We start from the raw sequence: 22,769 nt of genomic DNA, 5'->3' as shown, positions 1-22,769 counted from the left end.
TGGAGGCGAAAAGCAAAAACGCCCGTGTGTACGAGATTTCGGCGCACGATAAAGATCCCCAGGTGGTCAAAATTAATCCGGAGCCCTCCACTACGGCGCGCCTCATCGCCTGCGTTGCGTCGGGGCGTTAAACCCTACAATCAATCAACGAATACGAAGAGTTTGTTACCGAAGCATGAATTAATGCCAGTACGTTTTTTGCGAATTAAGAACGATCGAGCCGCCAAACCAATCGTGTCACTACGCTCTATTCTCGATATCCTCTTCAAGGGAAAAGGTTTCGACACATTCTGGGGGGCATCGGAAACACTGTCGGCACGGAATCTTTTGCTAGCTGGGGCGCATCACGCGGTATTTCGACTAAGTTACCTAACAAAGAAGCGTTTTTGCGTATACCCCCGCCGTACACTGCCGTGGATATATAATTGATTGATTGTAGGGTTTAACGCGCCGACGCAACGCAGGCGATGAGGCGCGCCGTAGTGGAGGGCTCCGGATTAATTTTGACCACCTGGGGATCTGTAACGTGCGCCGAAATCTCGTACACACGGGCGTTTTTGCTTTTCGCCTCCATCAGAAAAGCGGCCGCCACGGCCCGGAATCGAACCCGCGACCTCGTGGATATATAGCGCGTGGAAATATTTGTGTTATGTGTGGGCGCTTCATAATTTTTTTTGAAGCCCTTTTGAACCATCCTCACTTCTCTTTGCTTAGAAGTCAAATACAGTATTCCCTCGTTATAACGAGATCGCTTTATTCGAAATATCGCTTTATTCGAAATTTCTTCTTGTCCCAACCCAAACGCATGCTTTTGAGGCCGCATTACTCGAAGCGCTCGAAGAGCTTGACCCGCTTAGAGCGAAGTGTCGAGCAGAGGCGTGGCCCATTGGCGGCGACCCATCGGCAAGTCAGGCGCGGTCAACATGGCCGGTCAACGCAAGCTGGTCTTTCCCCGGGCGATTTTCTGGAGTCAGTTCATGCTCGATTTACGTCAACCGACTTTACACAAACGGTCCAACTGCGTGGTACGGTCCTTAAATTTTGTTCCTAGACATTGGTCAATGGCGTGGGCGCGATGGTGTGCGAACACCGACACTCGAACCGTAGAATTAGCAGTGTCGTTGATGAGGGAACGCCGAAAAGCGCTTGTTATGCAAACTTCACGGCTGCACACCTCGAGGAAAATTTGCCCAGTGATCATGCTAAGCCTCTAGAGCGAAAACCGTCAGTTTTCATGATTGCGCTGTGTGCCCAGAGTGAGCGGGTAATCGTTTTTTGAGCGCAACAAGCACAACCCTAGACTCTATAGCCACGGCATTTGCGGCGGTTTCCAGCGCGAAATTCGCGTATCATTCCGTGACGCCCGCACGCCTCCCTATAAATTGGCCACAGCAACTGACACTTTTATGGGCGATGACCACGGCCTCATGCATTGCTGGTAAAAGCGGAGATGGGGTTGCTCGTGCCCGACAAAAACTTGAAACAGGCAAAACTCACTTCCCTTTTTGCACCCTAATAAAGTCGTTCTTCTCTGAATACATTGTGTTTTGGTTCCTTGCAGTTGTGGTGCAATTACAGCTCAATTGCTTCAGCTCTTCTCGAGCGGTTGCTTATATCGAAATACCGCTTATAACAAAATTTTCCGCCGTCCTGCTGACTTCGTTATAACGAGTGATTACTGTATATGCTTTGAAGCTTGAACGGAATCTGACCAATTTGAATCGTTCATTAATTAGGCCCCATCGCACGTCGAACGCTGCCTCCTCAGTTGGGAATATCTATTAAATGTACCGTAATTACCCGATTCTAACGCGCCCCCGATTCTAACGCGCATCCGATTTCCCCGGCAAAAAAACCGAAAAAACTTGCACCTCCGATTGTAACGCGCACGGAACTTTGTGAGCACGAAAAACGAATGCGAGACAAACGGGGGATTTATTTCTCGAAGTAATGTCACTCATCTCACTCCTCGTCGCTCTCCGCTGACCACAACATCTAGTCCTTGGTGGCGTCAAGCGCGTTCGCGATGCCACACTTCATAACGGACGTTCAACCATGGTCGATGGGATCGTGGCCCACGCCTCGCACGCCCATCCTGCGATCTTCTCCAGAGGCGCACGCTTCAGCCGACCGCTCGTTTTGAACACGACCAACTATACTGGTTTTGAACGCGTGAGAGCCGCTGCTCCCACTGCGGTTATCGAGCGCGCAAGTGGAACGATTTGACGGTTTGTGTGAACGCCGATAGAAAAGCCTAGGCGCCTATGCTTCCTGCGTCCGAAAAATCGTTGCTAAAAGCTTTGGCGCCATCTAGAGATGGCTATGGCGATGGGCGGGACGAAATTTCCGTTGTTTCGGCAGTTTCGGTTTCGTATTCGATTCTAACGCGCATGCGATTTTTCGCCCTATTTTTCCTGAAAAAAAAGTGCGCGTTAGAATCGGATAATTAGGGTAAATGCCGAATAGAAGTAAACGCAGGTGATGCTTTTGGCACTTTCAATCAACAGACAGAAACTGTGGTACGAGCTTCTATTTTGCGCGCCTGTAATTTTTGTGAATTCCACGATTTGGAAAATTCGCTACCTTAAAGAGTTCTGGAAACTTTTTCACTAGAATCAGGCTGCCAAACAGTAACTGCGCTTGCATTCTTCATTACACAGGGCTTTCTTTTTTTCTTTTTTTTTTCGCCCGCATACTCGGAGTGAATCACGAGACGCACGGAGGGAAAGCAACAACAGAGAACATCTGTGTTATGGCCAATCATTTTACTTGCGGCTGTTTGAAATTAAAAACATAAGCTCTTAAGGCTTATTTATTTCAATGACCTTGCTTTACCCCCCGCCCCTCCCTAGGGGAGTAGGAGGGCTCGGCCAGAAGTATTTAGGAACGGCTTTTTTGGTAAAGCATTTAACTACAGCTTTGTTTTTTTTTTTTTTTTTTTTTTCCTTCTTAAGTCAGCCAGGATGAGTACATGCAGACCACCTTCAATACATGACGTTCGGGGATAAACACGTAGTTTTCACAATTAGCACAAACACTGCGTGTGGCGCCGCCGGGCTCTCCTGGAACGGATCTCACTGTCTCAACAATGCGCGACATAATGGTTCCAGCGGTGGTAGCGAAACGGCTAATCTCGTTGCTGCGGTTTGCTGCTGCTCGCTGCTGCTAGTTGCTGCTGCTGCTGCTAGTTGCCATCATCCATAAGGGGAAAGGGAAACCAACGGACGAACCCCAGCACTATCGACCAGTGTCAATAACGTCTATCATCTGCCGCACATTCGAACGCGTTGTGAACGAGCAACTCCTCGACTTCCTGGAGCGCACCAGCTACTTGTCCAACGCCCAGCACGGGTTCCGTCGCAACCGTAGCTGCGAGACTGCCTTGGCGACGCTGACTCACTTCGTAAGCGACCAGCTCGACAACCGTAAAGAAACTGACCTCGTACAGCTCGACCTGAGCAACGCCTTTGACACCCTCCACATTGCTCTCTGAAACTGAACTGAACTGAACTACACACTTACTCTTTCTTCGCTAATAAGAGCTTAATTACACTAAAAGTTTTTATAAAGCTAGTTTTAATTACTGAAGCGATTATTTGTAATTATTTTGCTTCAGTTTTTTGTTTTCGGTAAATAATTACGGAACAACTTTTTAGAAGACTGAATACAATTGATCTGGCAACCATGAAAATTGTATCATGCCAGCGCCCACGATTCGTACGGTCTCGGAGCTCGCTTTACCCCTCTGATTTCGTGTGTCATTTTTAAATACCCCATTTTCAAATCACAACATGAATCGCCTTGTCCAAAAATGTGTTTCACTCAGCATAACCAAATGCCTATTATGGTCAGGTCTTAACCCCTTAAGGTGGACCCAAGTTTAAAGGAGGAAAAATTGCGTAATATAATTGCCGTTGTTGCTCACATGTGTGGAGGGTGTGTACCATCAGTTGCTGGATTTTTTCCCCCGCGATGCCCGCTTTAAATACCATTTTGAAAAAGGTGAGCCACAATTCCTGGACAATCTCGGGCCAAAAGGGTGGTTAATCATTTTTCAAAATACTGGCGTTTATTTGTTGAACTACTGCTTTTTCACCGCTACGGAACATGACGCTTAGCGTACTTCAAATTGCAAGTAATGCTGATCGCCAACGTTTGGTTTCTCCCGTTACTCGGTGTCTGTCCTCGCTGCGTTTGGAATGTTGGCAGAACCCCCCCCCCCCCCCCCCCTCTAGAAAGAAATGAAAAGCACACAAAACTTTTATCAGTGCCTTTTCTAACCAATCCTCAAGAATTAAATGCCAAGACAAAAGTGCAGTTCAGTTAACAACACAAAGCAGTTGCCAGGAACCTGTTGCGCTATTTCGTAACGAGAAATAAAAAGAAATGTTTTACTACGTCTGCAACAGCTACGGCAACTGTCATCTTTATGGTTCGTAAGCGACATTACGCAAGAACGTAAACACATCTCTGTTCTAGGCACCTGTTATATTTTAAATGGAACGCAAATGGTCACAGTACAGTCGTAACAAAAAAATCTGTGCTCACTGTAAGGCCCCAGAAGCTTGGTTTACGCGCGTACTGTAAACCTCAGGGCCGTACCCAGAAATTTTTTTCGCCGGGGGTTATGACTTTTGGGAAGGGGGTAGTTTTGCTGAAAGCAACAGTAAGTATTGTTTACGTGCTGCCTGGAAAAGATTTCGGGAGGGGTTTGAACCCCCAAACCTCCCCTCTGGGTACGGCCCTGGTAAACCTGCTTGTCACTTCGCAAACGTCTAGCTAAACGTTAGATGTTGAATGTACTGCGAGCGTTAGCAATTTAATTAGCAAGCTCACGTGCGATGAAAGTCCTAGATAAGTGACTCGACACCGTTATTCACCAAACCTGCCTTCAGAGTCACAAAGAATTCCATTTAACCTACGCTGCGAGCAAAATATCCGTTTGAACGGTTGCATTTATATGTATGCGCTGGTTAAAATTTAGTAATTTTATCTTGCCTTTCGAATACACAAAAAATATCGTAAGCTCTTAGAAAAATATCGGGTCAGTTAAGTGGTGTTACCATTTCAGGGCATCCCACAAATGCTAGAATGTGTCATGCTACCAATGGAAGCGAATAAACCTGCTGTTGTACACTGAATTCCCGATATCGAGGCTTCCTAATTTGTTTCTACTGATGATTTTATTGAAGCCTCAAAGCCATAGTCTAGAAAGATCGAGCTTGCTACGAGCCACGGCGTTCAAGTTTTGTCATCATTGCGGCCGTTCTGCGAATCCCGATGTGCCGCCGCTTTTTTGGCATAGTAATGAAAACTTATTGCCGCTTCCATGCTATACAGTGAACGTTGAGGAACCGAACTACAGCATACCACTCTTGTCTGCGCCTTTCGTGCGCACATACGGTGCGAGAAAAGCACGAAGCGCGCCCATAGTGTGCATTCTCCCGGGCCGCTCAGCGGAGCATCCACACTAGCAGCGCGACGCTGTCGCCACCTACATGTCGATCTCGCGGCGAATAGCAACAACAACAAAACAACCGCGCATAAAAAATTTCCCTCGCAGTCTTGGTTGGCCTTCAGCTCCCGTGGAGGCAATGTGGCCGCAGCATGAATGGCGATTCTAGAAAAAGTAGCTGCAGTGAGCCCGATTCCCAGGTTCTACTTCGGCAGGGCCTAGGCTCGACGTCAAACCTAGCCAAAAGAAACACTTTCGCGAAAGAATATGCTGAAAGATCCTGCAGCATAGTTGCATCGCACTTTCAGCGGGCACATGGTACGCGACGGTATTTGTTGCGTACAGCTGAGCAAGCCCGGCAGGCATACGGTAAAGGCGATTTGTTTTCATTCACCGGGTTCCGATCGCTTCGGGACGGGGCAGTGGCTCAAAGAGACATCCCGAAGGTAACTGTGGTGCTCACCGCAAGCATTGACCGGGGATCGCTGCCATACCCGGCTTTGCCTTTCGTTGGGCTGTTAAACCACCCTGACGGAGCTCCCACAAGCGTGGCGCTCCAGTGGTGGAAATGGCGGAAATGCCGCAGCAGCTGAAAAGGTCGTCGATTGGTGCTCCCTTCGCTGGAAAAACCTAACGTTCTTCCGCAAGAGTGAGGCCGCTTCCCGGAGCTGCTTTTCACAAATTCGAGCCTTCACTGTGAAATTCTGCACATGCATAGACGAGCTCCACGTAATAAGAAAGCTCCTCGACGCAAAGCGAAAGTCGACAAAGTTTATGCATGTTGAACGAAATGAACGAAAATAAAGAACGCTAGTCGTTGACGTTTGCACAGCTAAAAAAAAGGTATAGACCTAGCCTGGAATTCTCTTTCCCCGCAGGTATTATAAGCAATGACCGGTACCATCGGCATTAGGCAGTTTTAGCATATCGTTGCCGTGTTTACGTTACCGTTTACCGTGTTTGCGGGAGTCGACTGCGCAGCGTGGGAGTTACCGCGAAGGGTAACTTACCGGCACAGGCTTCACCTTCGCCAGCGGCTTCCCGTAACACTGTAAACGGTAACGCAAACACGGTAACGATATGCTAAAGCTGCCTATTAGGCAGTTTTAGCATATCGTTACCGCGTTTACGTTACCGTTTACCGTGTTTGCGGGAGTCGACTGCGCAGCGTGGGAGTTACCGCGAAGGGTAACTTACCGGCACAGGCTTCACCTTCGCCAGCGGCTTCCCGTAACACTGTAAACGGTAACGCAAACACGGTAACGATATGCTAAAGCTGCCTATTAGGCAGTTTTAGCATATCGTTACCGCGTTTACGTTACCGTTTACCGTGTTTGCGGGAGTCGACTGCGCAGCGTGGGAGTTACCGCGAAGGGTAACTTACCGGCACAGGCTTCACCTTCGCCAGCGGCTTCCCGTAACACTGTAAACGGTAACGCAAACACGGTAACGATATGCTAAAGCTGCCTAATAGGCAGTTTTAGCATATCGTTACCGTGTTTACGTTACCGTCTACCGTGTTTGCGGGAGTAGACTGCGCAGCGCGAGAGTTACCGCGAACGGTAACTTACCGGCACAGGCTTCACCTTCGCCAGCGGCTTCCCGTAACACTGTAAACGGTAACGCAAACACGGTAACGATATGCTAAAGCTGCCTATTGACTGGTATGACCGCTACTTTATATGCGAGCAGTCGCAGGCCCCACTGCGAGCGAAGCGAAGCTGGCGAGTTTGGGGATTAAATGTAGCACTAGCTGGCGGAGCGGCTCCCATTGTCGCCAGCTGTGATGGGCAGGTCGCTATCTATGAAGCCGGTCGGGGTCCAAGATTGCCGAGGTTCTTGGAATAAACTCCTACTAGTCCTATCTCAGTAGACCCGCTTCATCAACAAATGCATCGTAACGTGAATTAAGTAAATTAGGTGGCTTTTTTTTTATAATGAGCCAAACTCACTGAAACAGAATTTGGTGAAATAGCGATACTTTACCTAAATGGAACACTGTCAAGGCTTTCATGTTTTACGCGTCAGCTAGAAGAAGCCTACGCCAGCAAGTAAAGAGTAGCTGGCCTGTTTTTGTCACCAGCTGGGGCAGGCGAAAGACAGTAATGGCATCCTGATAACATTTGTTTTTGCTGATGAAGGACACGTTCTCCGCACAAGCTGATGTTAAAAACCAGGAGCTGTCGGCAAGAAATGCGATACGTTGCAATTAGAAGTTTAATCCTTCTTGCGAATCCTTAAAACGTGCACATCTCTGCCTGGGCTCGTTAGTCACATTTGCCAACGGAAGAAATGGGCCGCTTAAATACATTACCTTCGAAGCTCCAATTTTGCTCTCAAGTAAAATATCCGGTAACACAGTTGCAGCACAGGAATCTGGTTATTCTATCTCCTGGGACCGGAGTTGCCAATTTAGCTATTTTGTAGCTAGATCTAGCTACTTTTGGGCACAACTAGCTACCAAAAATTTGATTCAGCTACGAGTAGCTGTTCTAGCTCGTTTGTTCAAAACCTAGCTCTTAATTTAGCTACATTAGCTTCAGTCTAGCGAAATTGCGGAATCGCCATTCTGTTGTCGATAAATAATTGGTACACGTATGTTACGCACAACGAAACTGACTTTAGGCATTTATCAGGGCTCCACAAGGAGGTACAAACGAGACCAAGATATATTGCGTCTCGAGAGAAAGCGGGACACTCATAAAGAGAGAGGAAAGGGAAATACAAAGAAGGCTGCGAAAGAGTCTGTCCCCCTGCGTCATTTGAAAAAGCAATGAGTACTTCAACAAAAGAGGCGATGTGGTAGTGCGGCTTGCTACGGGTGCCGCTTATCACGCGGGGACACCGATGAGCATGGAATTAAAGCTCGCGTTACAATAGCGTACATGTGGGTACAGGTGTGTCACCAACGCCACGTGGACACAACACCAGCTCCAGAAACTTTAAGTTCCTGCATCGCCGGCGTGTTTGCTGTAAGCGGTCTATAGTGATTGACTGCGGGGTTTAAAGCACCGACGTTAAACAGGCGACGTTTCTATTCTATCTTTGTTTGTTTGTTTACGATAATGTCCCGCCGCAGTGTTTAAATTCGCCAATTTTTTCAACAAAGATCAGTTGGAAGTTAGCGCTTGTGCCCGTCGCCTCCCTGTGGCCTTGTGCGCCTTTTTGCGCTACACGAAGTCATGGTTCATATCTGACTGAAGTTGACATCGTAATCTCGACCTCAACCTTTTATTTAATGCGCCTTTCGGCCATGGAATATTTGCATATGATGAACCAACCATGCTGACGACTGGCTGAACCTCCATTCAACTGCATGTCCTAATTATATGTCGTTTGGAAACATGGCAACAAAATGCAATATAGCAATGCTTGGTGCAAGGCTGCAGAATATTTTTTTGATTTCATAGGCCTTTCGGTAGATCGATAAAATATATGTAGTACATTTTTTTACATGTTTACAGAGCAGTGATGCATTCGTAGCTGGTCTTTTGTGAACGCGCATTTGACAATTTGTAAGAACTACGCCGCCACTAAACTATTGGCATGAAAACGGAAGCACTTTTTTTTTTTCGTACGTGCTCTGCGCAATATTTCAACATAATACAATGGCCAATAAATGCGTTATATACAGAGAACATATTAAAAAAGCGCTTCAAAAAGAAATTTAGCCGCTTTTAGCTCCTTGCTGGATTTTTTATTTACTTCTAGCTGCTTTCACGTTCCCATCTAGCTACTTTTGCTTGCCGGCAATTGGCAACACTGCTGGGACCATTATATTATATTGACAATAAAAATGCATGTAGGAGCCACTCTAACAGACTTGAGACTAACCTTTATGCTTAGTATGCCAAAATTCTAAAAATTCAGAACTTCTACATTGGCCAGTTTTTGTGGAAGGCTTTGGTAAAATTAGCATGGATATTCACGTGATCTGCAGACAGCTAAAAATGCATCCCATCAGCATGAGCGGCATTGTCGAAAAAGTAATCGATAAGCAAAACAAAGTGAGCTCAAAACAAGTTGGCAAATTTTCCCCTTGCAAGTTTAACCGTCTGTGTCAGTTACTGCCATCCAACAGTGTCCTGCGGGCTTTCATCAAAAAGAATGGTGAAACCGTTAGCTTCTGAGCACTTCCACAACCATTCGCTCACAGTGTTTTCCATAAATTAGAGGTGTGCGAATATCAAATTTGAAATTGCGAATTGAATACGAATACTGATTGCAAACTGAATCGCCTAATTTTGAATACAAAGTTTTTTCCCTTAGTGTGCATAGAGCTTCTTGAACATAGCGACAAAAAAAAAAGATAGTTGCGTGGGATAACAGACTGGTATAAAAAATTAAAGGTAAAAAGCTAAGACAAGATGGCGAAGCAGCGGTACAATTAATGTGGCGTACATTTCTCTAAAATAGTGCGGGATCCTCAACATACTGTGAATACAGAAAGTATTTGACTGGTCCCTTCAGTCCTTGAAAATGGGCGAGGCATGCTGATGGCTGGTATGAGCTTTAGCTTAAAGGAGCCATGAAGAGAAAACACAAGTTCGGTTCATTCAAAAGATTGTCTCGTTAGAATCATACTGACACCACTTTTAACGTAAACTTCGCTCAAATAAGCTACATAATTAGGAAAAACGGGAATGGTCATGCGACCCACCAGCTCATTTCCCGCAACAGAACCTGTGATGTCACATGGGCTAAGCTCTGCGATTGGCGGAGGCTGGCAGAAGCAGACGCAAATTAGGTAGAGCTTACAAACTAGACGAACGAGCGATTTGCGCTTAAATTTAGGGCACACTCTTTACAAAGCAATAAGAATGATGGGACAAACAGTGGAAGTTACGAAAGCACATGTAAACATAGAAGTACTGATGCGTTCTGCTGTTCGTACTGCGCACAGCATGCTTGGTTTCGCTGCACAGCACTACAGGGCTTGGGGTTGTCTCAGACGACACTGGCCGATTGACGCAAGCAACGGTGTCTTACGTGACCCCATTTGTCGAGCGAGCACTGTTTCAGGGAACGAATATTTTCTCCCAGAACAAAAACAAGCCAGGTTTAAATGCGGGCAAAAACAAACCTAACGCTTGCCACGGTATGGTGGCGCCATCTAGGTTACGGAACGTAAAGAAACGCGGTAAAAAAACCAACACCGCTGTACAGGGTGGAGACAACCTTTGAACGGTCCCGTGCCGCCGCAATTGGGCCAACGGGCTCAACGCGTTATTATTTTCGTTTCCCACGAGACCTAGCAACGCGAAACAGACAATATGATTCAAACTTCTTCAGTAAACCGCGTTGCGGCGATAATTTTAGCGCGGTTTTGACACAATGACTTGCTTCGGCGGCGAGCGAGCAACCGAACATGGCGGCGCCAGCGTTACGTGTCTCTACCCTGTACGGCGGATGCGTGAATGAAGGTACTCTAGGCTGCAGAGCGGTCGGTTCCCGTGATGTCACTTGGGACCACGAAAACGCACGATTGAGCGGGAAAACCAAAATTTTAACCTAAATTGTTTAATTTCTCAGTGAATAAAGCACCGTTTGTATCCGGACAAGCGCTGGGGGCACTATAAAACACGAAATCTTTCGAATAAAACCAACTTGCATTTTCTCTTCATGGCTCCTTTAATTCAAGCCATCAAGTAATAACTCCCGACTCCTCACTTATGCCACTATATAGACAACAAACCTCTTCAGGGTTTGCATATTCCCCTTCAGCTACATACACCTCAGGTTGCACACGCTTGTTTTGCGCAAGCCTTTTTTTTCTTTTTCTAATAAAGAACTTTATCCTCTCTCTCTTTCACAATTAGACTTCCTCGCACACCTTTGGCGTTGTGCGAAAAGCCCACCCAAAGGCGCAAGTCATGCGGTGAAGCTTGAGGGTATGCATGCTGTGTGGCAGAGCCAAGTTGAATTGCTTCATTAATCGTAGATGTCGAATATTCGAGTACTGCAAACCTAAAACTGCAATGCAAAGTATTCGAAGTTTCAAAAATTCGCACCAGTAACAGTGGCCTACACATTCTTCCTGTTAGTGTCTTGCCTTGAAAAATGGAAGTGGTCTGCCTGTAACCCCCTGCTGAATAGTGGAGCTGACAGGCATAATATGTGCTTAAAGGAGCCATGAAGAGAAAATACAACTTCGTTTAATTTGAAAGAACTAGGATTCAGTATCTCACTCAGCTCCATTAGAGCCACAAAAGATGTTTTTTAACGAAAAAAAAGCAAGAAGTATTTAAAAACTTTCAAATTTCGCGCCACAGTGACGTGTTATGAGCAAGAATGACGTCATACGGGCCAACAATAAAACATAATTTTCAGTGCGTTAACGGCACGTTAGCATTCAAGTGATGCGGTCAAATGGAACTATAGGCCCCATTACAGACGCCAGTCGTGTGTCGTCGCGACAGGTCAGTTAGGCGGCCGCCAATCGCACAAACAAGGTTCCGTGACGTCATAGAAAAGTTGCGGGAAATTGGCTAGGGGGTCGCGACTGCTTCACACGTTTTCTTTTATATCTCCGTTATTTGTTCGAAGATTGCGATGATATTGGTATCATTGTTATCGGGACTAAGCAGTCTTTCTAATAAACCCAACTTGTATTTTGTCTTCATGGCTCCTTTAATAATGTAAACCTGTTTTCTTAGCCTGTGGTACCTTTCATTTCAATTGGTTAGCGTGTTAAGGACAGTTCACTCGAACCTAAGGACAGGCCCCAAGCGGATTTGATTTCACATCAGACGGCCACGTTTCAGATGGAGGCAGGAAGAAAAAACGCCCCTGTTGGAGAATTTTCGGCTTATGCTAAATATCCCCTGCGGTCAGATTCAGTCCAAAGCCCTACACTACGGCCCGCTTCATAGTGTAGGTGTAACTTTGGCGCGTGAAACCATATAATTAATTTCAACTTCTGAAGATGCTTGTACGTAACAAAGAAAAACCGGTTTCGAGATTTGAGGCTTTTATAGAATTTTTCCATGTGTTGTAGTGTTGTGTGTTTCACACCTGTTTGTCGCCCCTGTACACTTGTCGACTGCAATACTCGCTCTTAAACAGCAGCCACGTGGCAGCTGTTTTAAGAAAGCGATTAAAAGTGCACTGGAATGCATGCCGGCAAGAATCCAGCTGGGGATCTAGGTGCAGTTTTCAGATATACCTGATAACTGAAGCAATGGATCGGCCAGTTTAAACGGGATTCCAATTAATTTTAAACGAAGAAGCCTGTCTCGTTGACCTCAGAATACTTTTGATTGGCGGGCATTGACATCTACAGTTCTTATGTCCTTTTCTTCATATGCTTTATTCGGTGATTACGAAGATGGTCGGGTTAATGGTGCAGGGCCTACAACGAGCGGCAACAAAAAAAAGAATTAATGAAATAAAAGCGGTATGAAGACTAACTGCTAAAACCTGACAGTTAAAAGTGAACGGAATATACTTTAAAGCCAAACAATAACAAGCGAGGCTGTGATTAAACGAGCTGTAACAATTTCATCTCTGCCAAAAACTGAAAATAGGGGGACGGAAAGGGAATTTTCGGAAAGGAATGAAGTGAAGAGGGTGAGTGCGGTAGCAGTGGAAGAATATGAGGGGTAGTAGGGGGAGGAATATTGGCGATGGCGGGGAAGGTGATTTTAATGGAAGGGGGAAGTGCGCGATGTTATCATAATCATCACCGTGGTTGTGTCCACTGCAGGACACAACTAGTTTCCGCTACACCCTGCCGCTCATAACTTCGGCACGTAATGTCCCAAAATCACGAAGTGCAACACACGCGAAATGCAAATAACTCGGAGTATTTGGTTTCGATAATGTGGCCTTAAGAAATGGCCATGAAGAGTCTACAAAGTACAACTCTGTTGAGTGCGGAAATACTAGCATTGGGTAACTATACCTTAACTCCATTCTAGCCATGAAAGGCGTCTTTTTGCCTTAAACGACGATGAAATACTAAAAAACTTTCAAATTTCCCGCTGCACGATGTCAGCAGTGACGCAGTGGAGGGACCGCTAAAACGAAGTTATCAAGTATGCAAGTGTTACGATCAAACGGAACTACAGGCCGCAATACAATTGCCCAGTTCTTGGCGGTGGCTTAGCTCGGTTGCCGCCAAATGAATGGGGACTCGCCACTACTGTATCTGTTTTCATTAATATCTCCATTATTTTCTTGAAGTTTTCGATGAAATTGGTACTGTTGTTATTCGAGACAAAACAGTCTTTTAATAAACCAAACTTCGATTTCGTCTTCGCGGACCCTAGCTCTCGCGTGACACAACGAGGACGTAGCCAGGTGGGTAGCCTCAGCGTTCAAAGTCCTGCACCTTATCTATCTGCCCTTTACCCCTCCCAAAAAGAACAAAACGTCGGAAAGATGATGCTTGAAGTTATCATAACAAGAAAACGAGGGGGAGGGGAAGCCATGACCCTGTTTCGCATACGTTTTTTTTTTCTTTTTTTGAAATCTGGCACCACGCGCTCAGCTCATTCGTGCATTCTTTTGTCCGGAGAGAAACAAACAAAAAAGCTGGCAGGTATTTGAGAAGTCTTATGTGGCTCGTAATTTTAACAAAGTTTTTGCCGATCGTTGCGAAGAGCCTCAAAATAAAGGAACAGTAAAATGGTTGGATATCACAAGAATGCTCAAGGGATGAAAAAGAAATACAGTTGGTTTTAAAGGGGCCCTAAATAGGCTTCTGAAGGTAGCCATTTCAATCGCGCAATCGCTAGAGTATCCCTTCACGACGATACATGTATATCAAATATTACACCTCTGCGTAAAGCAGGGGCCGCACAACCACGCAACCATGCCCCTGAACACGCATCCAACACACCACCAGGATCGCAGAGACGCCAGAGCGCAAGCTATCAGACGGTACGGCCAAAACTCCACCACAGTATACACGGACGCAGCATCCTATCCCGTTAGGAGAGCTATGACCGCTGTTGTCAACACAGCTCAAGCCCTCCTCACAAGTGCATCAATTCCTATCACCCGTGCACTTGAGGGAGAATAAGTGACCATAGCCCTAGCAATTGCTGAAACCCCTGCAGAAATTATAATTACGGACTGCCAACAAGCATGCAGAACTTTCTCGGGCGGTTTCATCTCACCCCCACCACACATATTCTACTGTGGCATCCAATTGACACCACCCCCCAGAGCGCGACTCGGGGATTTAAACACACCCGGGCCCCTAAGGGTTTCGACACCCCCCAAAATCGAAATTCTGGATAAACCCCTGGCGGGACTATTGCTGAAAATCAGTTTATTAACGCGGGAAAGGGGCTGATAGCGCAGTGAAACATTGCGGTGGTGATCGTCGTCGGCACGGCCTCGTAAAGCGGTGTCTGAATAACTGTGGCGATGCTAACCCTTTTCTCCGACCAGTTCGCCGCGACGGCGCCGCATGCAGAAACGCTTGCGCGTCGCCCGCTGGTCGGCGGTGGCAATCTTCAATTAGTGTCGTGAGCGAGCATGTGTCGTCTGGAACCCCCATATGGCCTTCAAGCGCTCTATTCCGCTGCTATAAAACCAAGGAGGTATAAAACTGACGTGCCGACGCGAGGGGCACGGCCGCACGGGGGACGCTGCAGCCGATAGCTGCTCGCATCTCGATCCAGCCCTGTTTGTCTAGGTGGTCTTGCGCCTGGTCGGCAACTCCTTGCTGGTCGGTGACTTCGCAGCTTCTACAGCGCTTTGGAGGCGCGATGAGAGGGTAATTGCTTTAGGGCTTATTGCGGGCCCTTTTTAATGAACGATAACTCGGCTAATAATCAACGCTGTTGACCCATTTTTGCAGCAGGACGTCCCTTGGATAGTACTCCAGCGATTCCGCACGTCTTTGGAACCCTGTTTAGGTTCACTTTAGCACTCACCATCACATGGGGTCGCTTTAATGTTGATCTTTCCTATCTGTACGACCAACTGCTATCAGCCAGAAATATGGGCAGCTCTGGCTACATTGAGTCGACTGAGCAGGGACGCGGCGCAGTCAATTTCCAGACATAGAACGACAGGTAAAAGCGTTTGTCAGAGCACATTCCGCACCCACGGGGTTTAGAGGGAAAGCTGCAGTGAGAACTGTCACGGCACTGCACACCACCGCGACGAATCGCCGCTAAAAAATAATACTCTCAGCATAGTCACATCTCGTTCTTAGCGGACAAATGTGTATTATTTGTTTGCTTATTTTATAGAGGTAATAACAATGGAATGCGACTTGTTTTCGGAAAGCATACTCAGCCAGTAGTCGCCAAGTTGTAGTAAACATCAATCAGGGAAAGAAAGCAATCGAGAAAAAAAAGCGATAGAGTGGGGATAGTGACCGCAACTCTTCATTAAGCAGTCGAAGTCTAAATCACAGCCTTTAACTTTAACCTTGGTGCACTGCGAGAGATAAAATTTAATGTAAAGAACTGTGAGGCCAACGTTGGCAGAAATGCCAGTTCCTTAAAACGGCACTGCCGAGGTGAAACTCCAGGAACAAACCGTACCATGACGCAGACGTTTATTAATGACAGCATATGCACAGCCACATCACCAGGTCGAATCATCACGGTATCGATAGCTGTACTCATCATCATTGTCATACAATCATCACGGGTACCGATAGCTGTAGTGCTGCTGGACTAGTGGACCCAGGGGGTGCCGGCAGGATGTAATGCGGCCTCGACAGCCCCCGTATCGGCGCCCCTGTCTAGCCATGGCTGCGTAGTGCGCCGCCGAGGATCCCGTGTCCCACATGGGGTACCTGCGGACGAGAGAGAGATGATGATGATGATTAAGGGGCTCCCCTTCGAATCGGGGTGACGGCATGCCCCATCTCGCCTACGTTATTCATTTACCTAAATTTAGCTGACCTACCATTCTTATTTCCCTTTAAATCTGCCCTGGCGCTATCTCTGGCTGTGATAAGTCTTTATCGTTTTCTTCCCTGCTCTTTTTAACACGAAAGTGTTTTATTCCGGGTTACACAAACATTTGAGCGACGTCATATCCGTCACGGAAGTGACGCTAGTAGAATGAAGCAAGCGGCCTGTAAAGGGTGCACCCCTGCACACAGGGTATTCTTCCGGGGAAGCAGCCTTTAGAACTAAAGAGTACGTTATGCTTAGGGTTGTTCGTTTTCAGGTTTTATATTTTAACACAAAAGTGTTTTATGCCGGGACACACCAAGATTTCACTGATGCCATATCCGTCACCGAAATGACGCTAGTACACCTTTGCCAAAACGACCCGCCAGCAGGACGTCGCTCGCAAAGCACACCCACAAGACAGCCGCCGACCCGAAAATCATGCTCAGCTGCGGATTTCGCTGCCCATTTCACTTTCGTCTATGACAGAGGAATCAGCCACGATTTTTCCACCAGTACTCAAGTCGCTGTTTAGTACTATCCACCGCTGACCAGTTATAATGCTGCCCTCTACTGCGAATCCTCAGGAAGTAGGACCGTTCTCCCAATTCTAGCTGGCTGGATCTTTTGGCATTCAATTACTGCGTGGCCGATTGTTTCTTTATCCCTGCCACAACCCAGACATGTCTCATCTTGGGCTGAATATTTGCTCATGCAAGTTCAAGTTCTCAAGCAGCCAGCCCTGCCCTCAAAGAGCAACGCACTGCCTTTACTGTTATGATAAAAGTTCTCTCTCGGGATGTCATGTTTTCCTGTTTTATAGGTTCCCAGTGACCCCTACTTTTCCATCCTCTCCGCCCACATGCGCGTCTCTGCGAAACGCTTTAAAGGGACACTGAAGTGATATGTAAACATTGCGGGATTACTTGCGCAAATTGTAGTCCGGAGTCCCCAGGCCATGTTACGACCACTCTGGGCGCGTTTACGCGATTTTATTTAGTAGAAAAATTACTTCGAAAATGCTGTCCTCCTCTCTTTACGCTCGCCCATTTTCTGCGGCGTTTTCGTGTGACGTCGCGAGGAGCCGAGCTCGCAATTGGCTGCGCTCCCCGGCCTTCAGACGGAGTCAGTCGGCCCAGCGTTTCGTCCGCCGGCCGCCGACGGGTCGTCGCAATTCGTTCGCTCAGTTGAAACGAAGCCAGGACACGTTTGTGAATGGAAGAATGGGCCTTTCTTTACTTGGTTAGTTTGTACACTGTATCTAGCTCCAAGTCAAGGACATGCGACGCTTCGCTGACTGGTACGCCAGTAGGAAAATATAAGGCCTCTTGAAGGCGGGAGAAGAGTCAGCGAAGTCAATATAGGTACTAAGGAAATAAAATCAACTGATTTTTTACCGTACAGCGTAAAAATAGGGTGCGGGAAGCACTTTTTTGCGCTGGGCGAACAAGCACAGCGGTCAGCAGCAGAACTACGCATCTGCGAACGCTTTTCCGTTTAGGAAATGCAATTGCTAGACGTGAGCTATTGTGGAAACTCGGGGGACGCTTACTGCACGAGCGCAATACAACAAATAGTCACCTAAGCTGCTTGAAATGTCAAAACTAAATGAAAGTGTAAACTTGTTGTACAATATATACCATATATTACCAAGGTCGGCGGAGCCTGTCCCGTGGCTTAGTTGTCTGGGGCGCTAGATATGTCGCAGCGAGTGTTTTGCAAGTCACGAGTTCGAGTCCCGCGGGTGCGTGCTTTTTTTTTGTAATTTAACTATTTCGTTTTTTGCCGATGTTTTCTACATTGAGTTCACCTTTTTTTGGGCCGCAACGTTCATGGCTCCACGAACTAGTTCACAGAACGCGCGCAGGCTGGCACTGGCGCGCTAGCGAGTTCTCGTTGGCGTGCTGTTGCCATAAGCACCGACTGCTTGCGGGCAGTGGGCACAGGCCAGAATGAACAGACCCCTGGCCTGGTGCGAACACGCTTTTTACGGTACAGGCATGAGTGAGGCAAGCTCCAAATATGGTGGAAAAGCGCATGACATTTGGGCGTCTGCGGGTACGCGGAGGGCGTATATGCACTGCGTAGGCCTCGGCTAGTGAATGCTACGATTGCTAGGCTGATCTTTATGCATTTTTACAGCTGACAACATGGCAGAAGCGCGGTACGATGATTACTGAGTTATTGAGAATGCCCATCCACAACGCCACCGGTTGTGTTTTACAGAACCGAAACCGAAACTTGTTTGGTTGCTCACCTTGGGCATCGTCCAATCACGGTTCCCCCTCCTCCCAACGTCACAGCCTTAGTTGGTGCGGCCGCCGCAAACCGCGCATGGTAGTTTTTCTTCTTTTGCGCTTTGTAAAATAATTACCGATTTGTCAACCGTGTAAACGATGAAAAGTGTGCTAATTTGAGCCAGTCTACGTAGTGCAAGCAAAAAGGGAGCTTGACAAATTCACTTCAGTGTCCCTTTAAGAGCGCCATCTTGGCAAAAGCAGGCAGATGCAAATCGTGGCCGCTCTGTTAATCAGCCTTAGAAATCTTACCGATATAAACAAATAAAGCTGATGTTTCTACACTGCATATGCTATGGAATATACACGGCGTTGCCGGTTGTGGTCTAAGTTTTAGTATAGCGGGTAGCCTACACTACGCTATAGCGGCGGGTTCTGGGACCTGACTGCGCATATGCGCTCATTCGTTCCAGGAACAGCTAGTGTTCCCCGCGATGTACCTGCATGCTGCAGTCGAGTCCCGATTGTAGTAGTATTGCCGCTGTATTTAACATTGGGTGCGAGGTAAGGGGGTGGCGGCAGCCCAAAGGGACCCCGTCGTCGCGGGCGGACGCAACCGCGCTATGCTGAAACTCTATTGAGTAATCCGTAAAAACATCTAATCTGCCCCAAATTTCTTCAGCAGGCGTTGTTTGGGACAAACACTGCAACAACTTTGCAGACATTGCAAAAAAATAGCTGGATATCGCAACAAACCCGCAAAAATATAAATACTGCCGAACTTGAAAAAAAAAAAAAAAATTGCCCGCGTATCTGCTCCTTTCGTTGCAAGTGCCGTCAAAAGACAATAGTCTTTATCGGCTGTTGCGAAGTAAATGTCTCCCTTCTCTTTCCCGCTCACATCTCATGTTCCTCTTGCGTCGCGCTCCTCCCAAGGTAAAGACGCCAAAGGTTTGCTTAAATCATTTTAAATGCAGAGCATTTCAGTAACTCACGATGTCACCCGCGTTGACGTCCGTAGTCGTAGTCCGCACCCCTCCCCCTACACTATATAAAAAAAAATACTATCCGGCGCCTGGTTTCGATCCCTCGACCCTGCGGGCGGAACGTAATGTACATGGTGCTCTACCCACTGCGCCACAAAGCCGACACAGAATGGGAGGCTACGAACGCGCCTTATATCCTTGACTCATTCAAACTACGTCAAGAAGCTGCTGATACAACGCATTCACTACCACCAACTCCCCAAACACTAAACGTTAACGCAATACACCCACCCCCTATGCGACGCATTTACGAGTCCCCCTCGCGGGGAGATGGGCCCAATTTAAATTTCCCGGGTTCCACTGCTCCAAACCGGGTGTCTCGATGCGAACGCTGCCGTACGGCGAAGACGCGCGTTAATCGAGGCACCCTACTTCAACGTTTATAGAACCGCGTTTCCCTACTCCACGTGCGTTGCAGGCAGAACGTGCAAACTATCTAGTGGAACCTTGCGTAACTGTTGCCGGTTGATTTCTTAAAATGGCGCCAGAAGCTATAGTGGCGCGGGCGACAGCAGGCGACGGCGGAGTGAATTCTTCTTCTGCAGTTGATGAAGTACTTAATTTCGCAAAAGTCAAGCATGTTTGATTTTTTTATAACGGAACACTGCAAATATCACTTCTGTATGGATTTGTTGTCTCATATTTGCGTAATGTCTTACTCTTCTTCAACAACGTTGGCAAATATGAACATTTCACCGGACATAGACGGGTATATTCAGCTGCGACTATATAAGACTATTGCGCAGGCATTGTTTTGCTTTGGCCGGGTGGCTGAATCGAGTCACAGACAGACAGACGGACAGACCAAAATTTCTGGGTTTAAGTAGCCCAAGAAAGACTATTGTCTTAAAAAAAAAAAGACATGCTTACTCGTTTAGGGGTGGCTCTTTAAAGAATGAAGCTTTGTTTAGCTCCTATGTCATGATGGGAATCGTCGTTTATGAACGGTGATGGGAGAGGGCTCCCGAAATTTTACGCCCGGAAGTTTAGGCAGAAAGGCAGGAAATAGAATGGTGTAAAATGTGTCAGGCAATTCTCTGGAGATCTAGAAGCAGCGTGCAGCAAGGCTGAAGCCACGAGGCCCGAACGACCATTTTACCCGTAGTTCAGTAGGTCGCGTGAAGAACACAAAAGCCACCAACGAGCATTTTTTACTACATATATAATAGTGTTTCATTGCCACGGTTGGGGCAGTTGTGAGAATTTTATGGCGCGTAATACTAAGCTGTCTGTTAATAGAGCGGAAAGTTGCTTTTGTGGTGACTTATACGTATTTTGCTTGCGCGGAAATGGACGTTAGCGCCCGCCACGGCGAACTAAAAATGGCAGTAAGGCACGCCCTCAGAAAGTCGTGCGTTCGGAGAACTCGTGAACAAAATATCCTGGTCCTGTAGTCCCTCCCGCAGCGACCCGTCACCAGCACCTGTCAAATCAATTGTCACGGTCGCCGGCACGTTACCGTGACTTATAACCTTCAGTGGTCGAAGCCCCCTTTTTTCTTTCATTATTTTTTCATTTTCGTTATGCCCTCACAGGCAGGCAAGTGCTCGTAGAATGGACAGCCACAAAGTCTTTGCCCCTTTTCTTTGAAAGCCTTTGATGTGAGCCCGTACGAACCCACCACAAGCTGGCGAAAGAGAAAAATAACGCCAAACGCTAGACAGCATAGCCGCTCCCCAAGCAGAATCCTGAGGGGCGCCCTTTTGTTTTTTTTGCCGGAGGCGCCTGCCAAAAATGGCGAAGCGGCAGCCCGCGCATATCGCTACCTTTTCCCTGCAGCGATCTGCGCATGCCCGGGCTGCCGGTCGGCCATCTTTGGCAGGCGCCTCCGGCAAAACAAGAGGCCGCCCCTCAGGATTTGAGGTCCAGATAGAAGACGACGAACTGTACAAAGGCTGTTTGCCCTTTTTTCTGGCTTCGCTTGTCTGCTTCGAAAATATTCAGATCACGATGTTTTATCCGCACCAGCCCTCACTTTGAAACATAATCGGGGCCCGAGCAAGGCTCGGTTACAGAAATTAAACTCTGTCTCACCTGAAGAAGCGCTCCACCTTGACTCCAAGCGGGCCGTACCTCCACGGGTAGCGCGACATCTCGCACACAAGGAACGACACGCAGTTGTCCACGTCGTTCATTCGAATCAGGTTCAGGTGCCGGCGGACACGCTCGCGGAGTTCGGCTAACGCGCCCGGGGGCCTCATGACGTGTTTGGCATCGAAGAAGTAGTTGAACTCGTCCGCGGTGTCGTTCAGTTCCACAACGCTTCCCGGCTCCGACGTGGTCTCGTTGACTGCCGGCAGTGTCTCGGTAGTAGGGGAGTCAGTTATCGACGCCAAGCTGGTAGCAGTAGTTGTGCCAGTAGTCGCTTTCGAGCTGTTGCTTGTTGTCGACGGGGCTGCTGTCGTCGTCCTTGTAGTAGTAGTCCTCGTAGTAGTAGTCGTGGTCGTCTTTGTGGACGAAGTAGTGACTAGTCCTCCGCGCCGGCGTCCCGGTCGCCTCCTGACACTCGCGGTCGGCTCTCGGACCGAGTTGACGATCCTCTCGATGTCGGGGTTGCGAAGAAGCGCCACGTAGTACTTGCGCACTTCACTCACCACCACGGGGTCGTTGACGAGGGCGATCAGGCTTTGCGTTGCCACGGCCACGCGGCCGAGGAATCGGTCTTCGGCCTGCTTGGATCCGAACACCCGGTTGCGAAGCCATGAAAGCGGGGAGCTGGCGGGGACCGGGTCGTCGGCACCGCAACCCAGGGTCCACGCGAGGGCGACGAAGTAAGTGGCCAGGTTCATGGCTGTCCGAGTAGGTTTGAAGCAGAGCGTGGTGGTGTCTGCGCGCCGCACGTGCGCTTCAAGTGTGCGCTCGGTGCCAGCTGGGAAGGTGACGTCACGCGAAGGGTGGGTCATCGGCTGAGACGTTTCCCCAGTGGTCGGCAAGCCGGCCAATGTCTCCTTCCTCCTCCCATCTCTCTTCCTGGGCTTATCTAGAAAACGCGCCCCAGATGACCGCCGTCCCCTTCGCGCACCGTCTCCCTTTCCCAGAATTGTGAATGGCTTTGGGCTGAGACGGGGAAGAACCAGCCTTTGTCCGGCGAGTCGTTTCCGCTCTGCGGGGCAGGCAGGAAACTCAGAAGCACGCCGTTCAGAGATATCTTCCATGGCCTCTTTCT

At 47.9% G+C, this 22,769-nt stretch overlaps 1 protein-coding gene across 1 annotated transcript; it reads right to left on the bottom strand.

The window, feature by feature from the left end:
* Window positions 1–15,618: 15,618 nt before the first annotated feature.
* On the bottom strand, window positions 15,619–22,557 carry LOC144149229 (uncharacterized). The gene is made up of 2 exons (XM_077680771.1): window positions 21,638–22,557; window positions 15,619–16,217 (listed from the first exon to the last, which is right to left on the bottom strand). Exons 1-2 carry the CDS (start codon window positions 22,504–22,506, stop codon window positions 16,064–16,066), a joined length of 1,023 nt encoding a protein of 340 aa, XP_077536897.1. The 5' UTR covers window positions 22,507–22,557; the 3' UTR covers window positions 15,619–16,063.
* Window positions 22,558–22,769: the final 212 nt, after the last annotated feature.

The sequence above is a fragment of the Haemaphysalis longicornis genome, unplaced genomic scaffold (genome assembly GCF_048455015.1).
Source record: "Haemaphysalis longicornis isolate Haplotype H1 unplaced genomic scaffold, Haemaphysalis longicornis Haplotype H1 scaffold_8, whole genome shotgun sequence".
Lineage (NCBI taxonomy): Eukaryota > Metazoa > Arthropoda > Arachnida > Ixodida > Ixodidae > Haemaphysalis > Haemaphysalis longicornis.
This window is presented reverse-complemented; position numbering and strand designations above follow the sequence as displayed.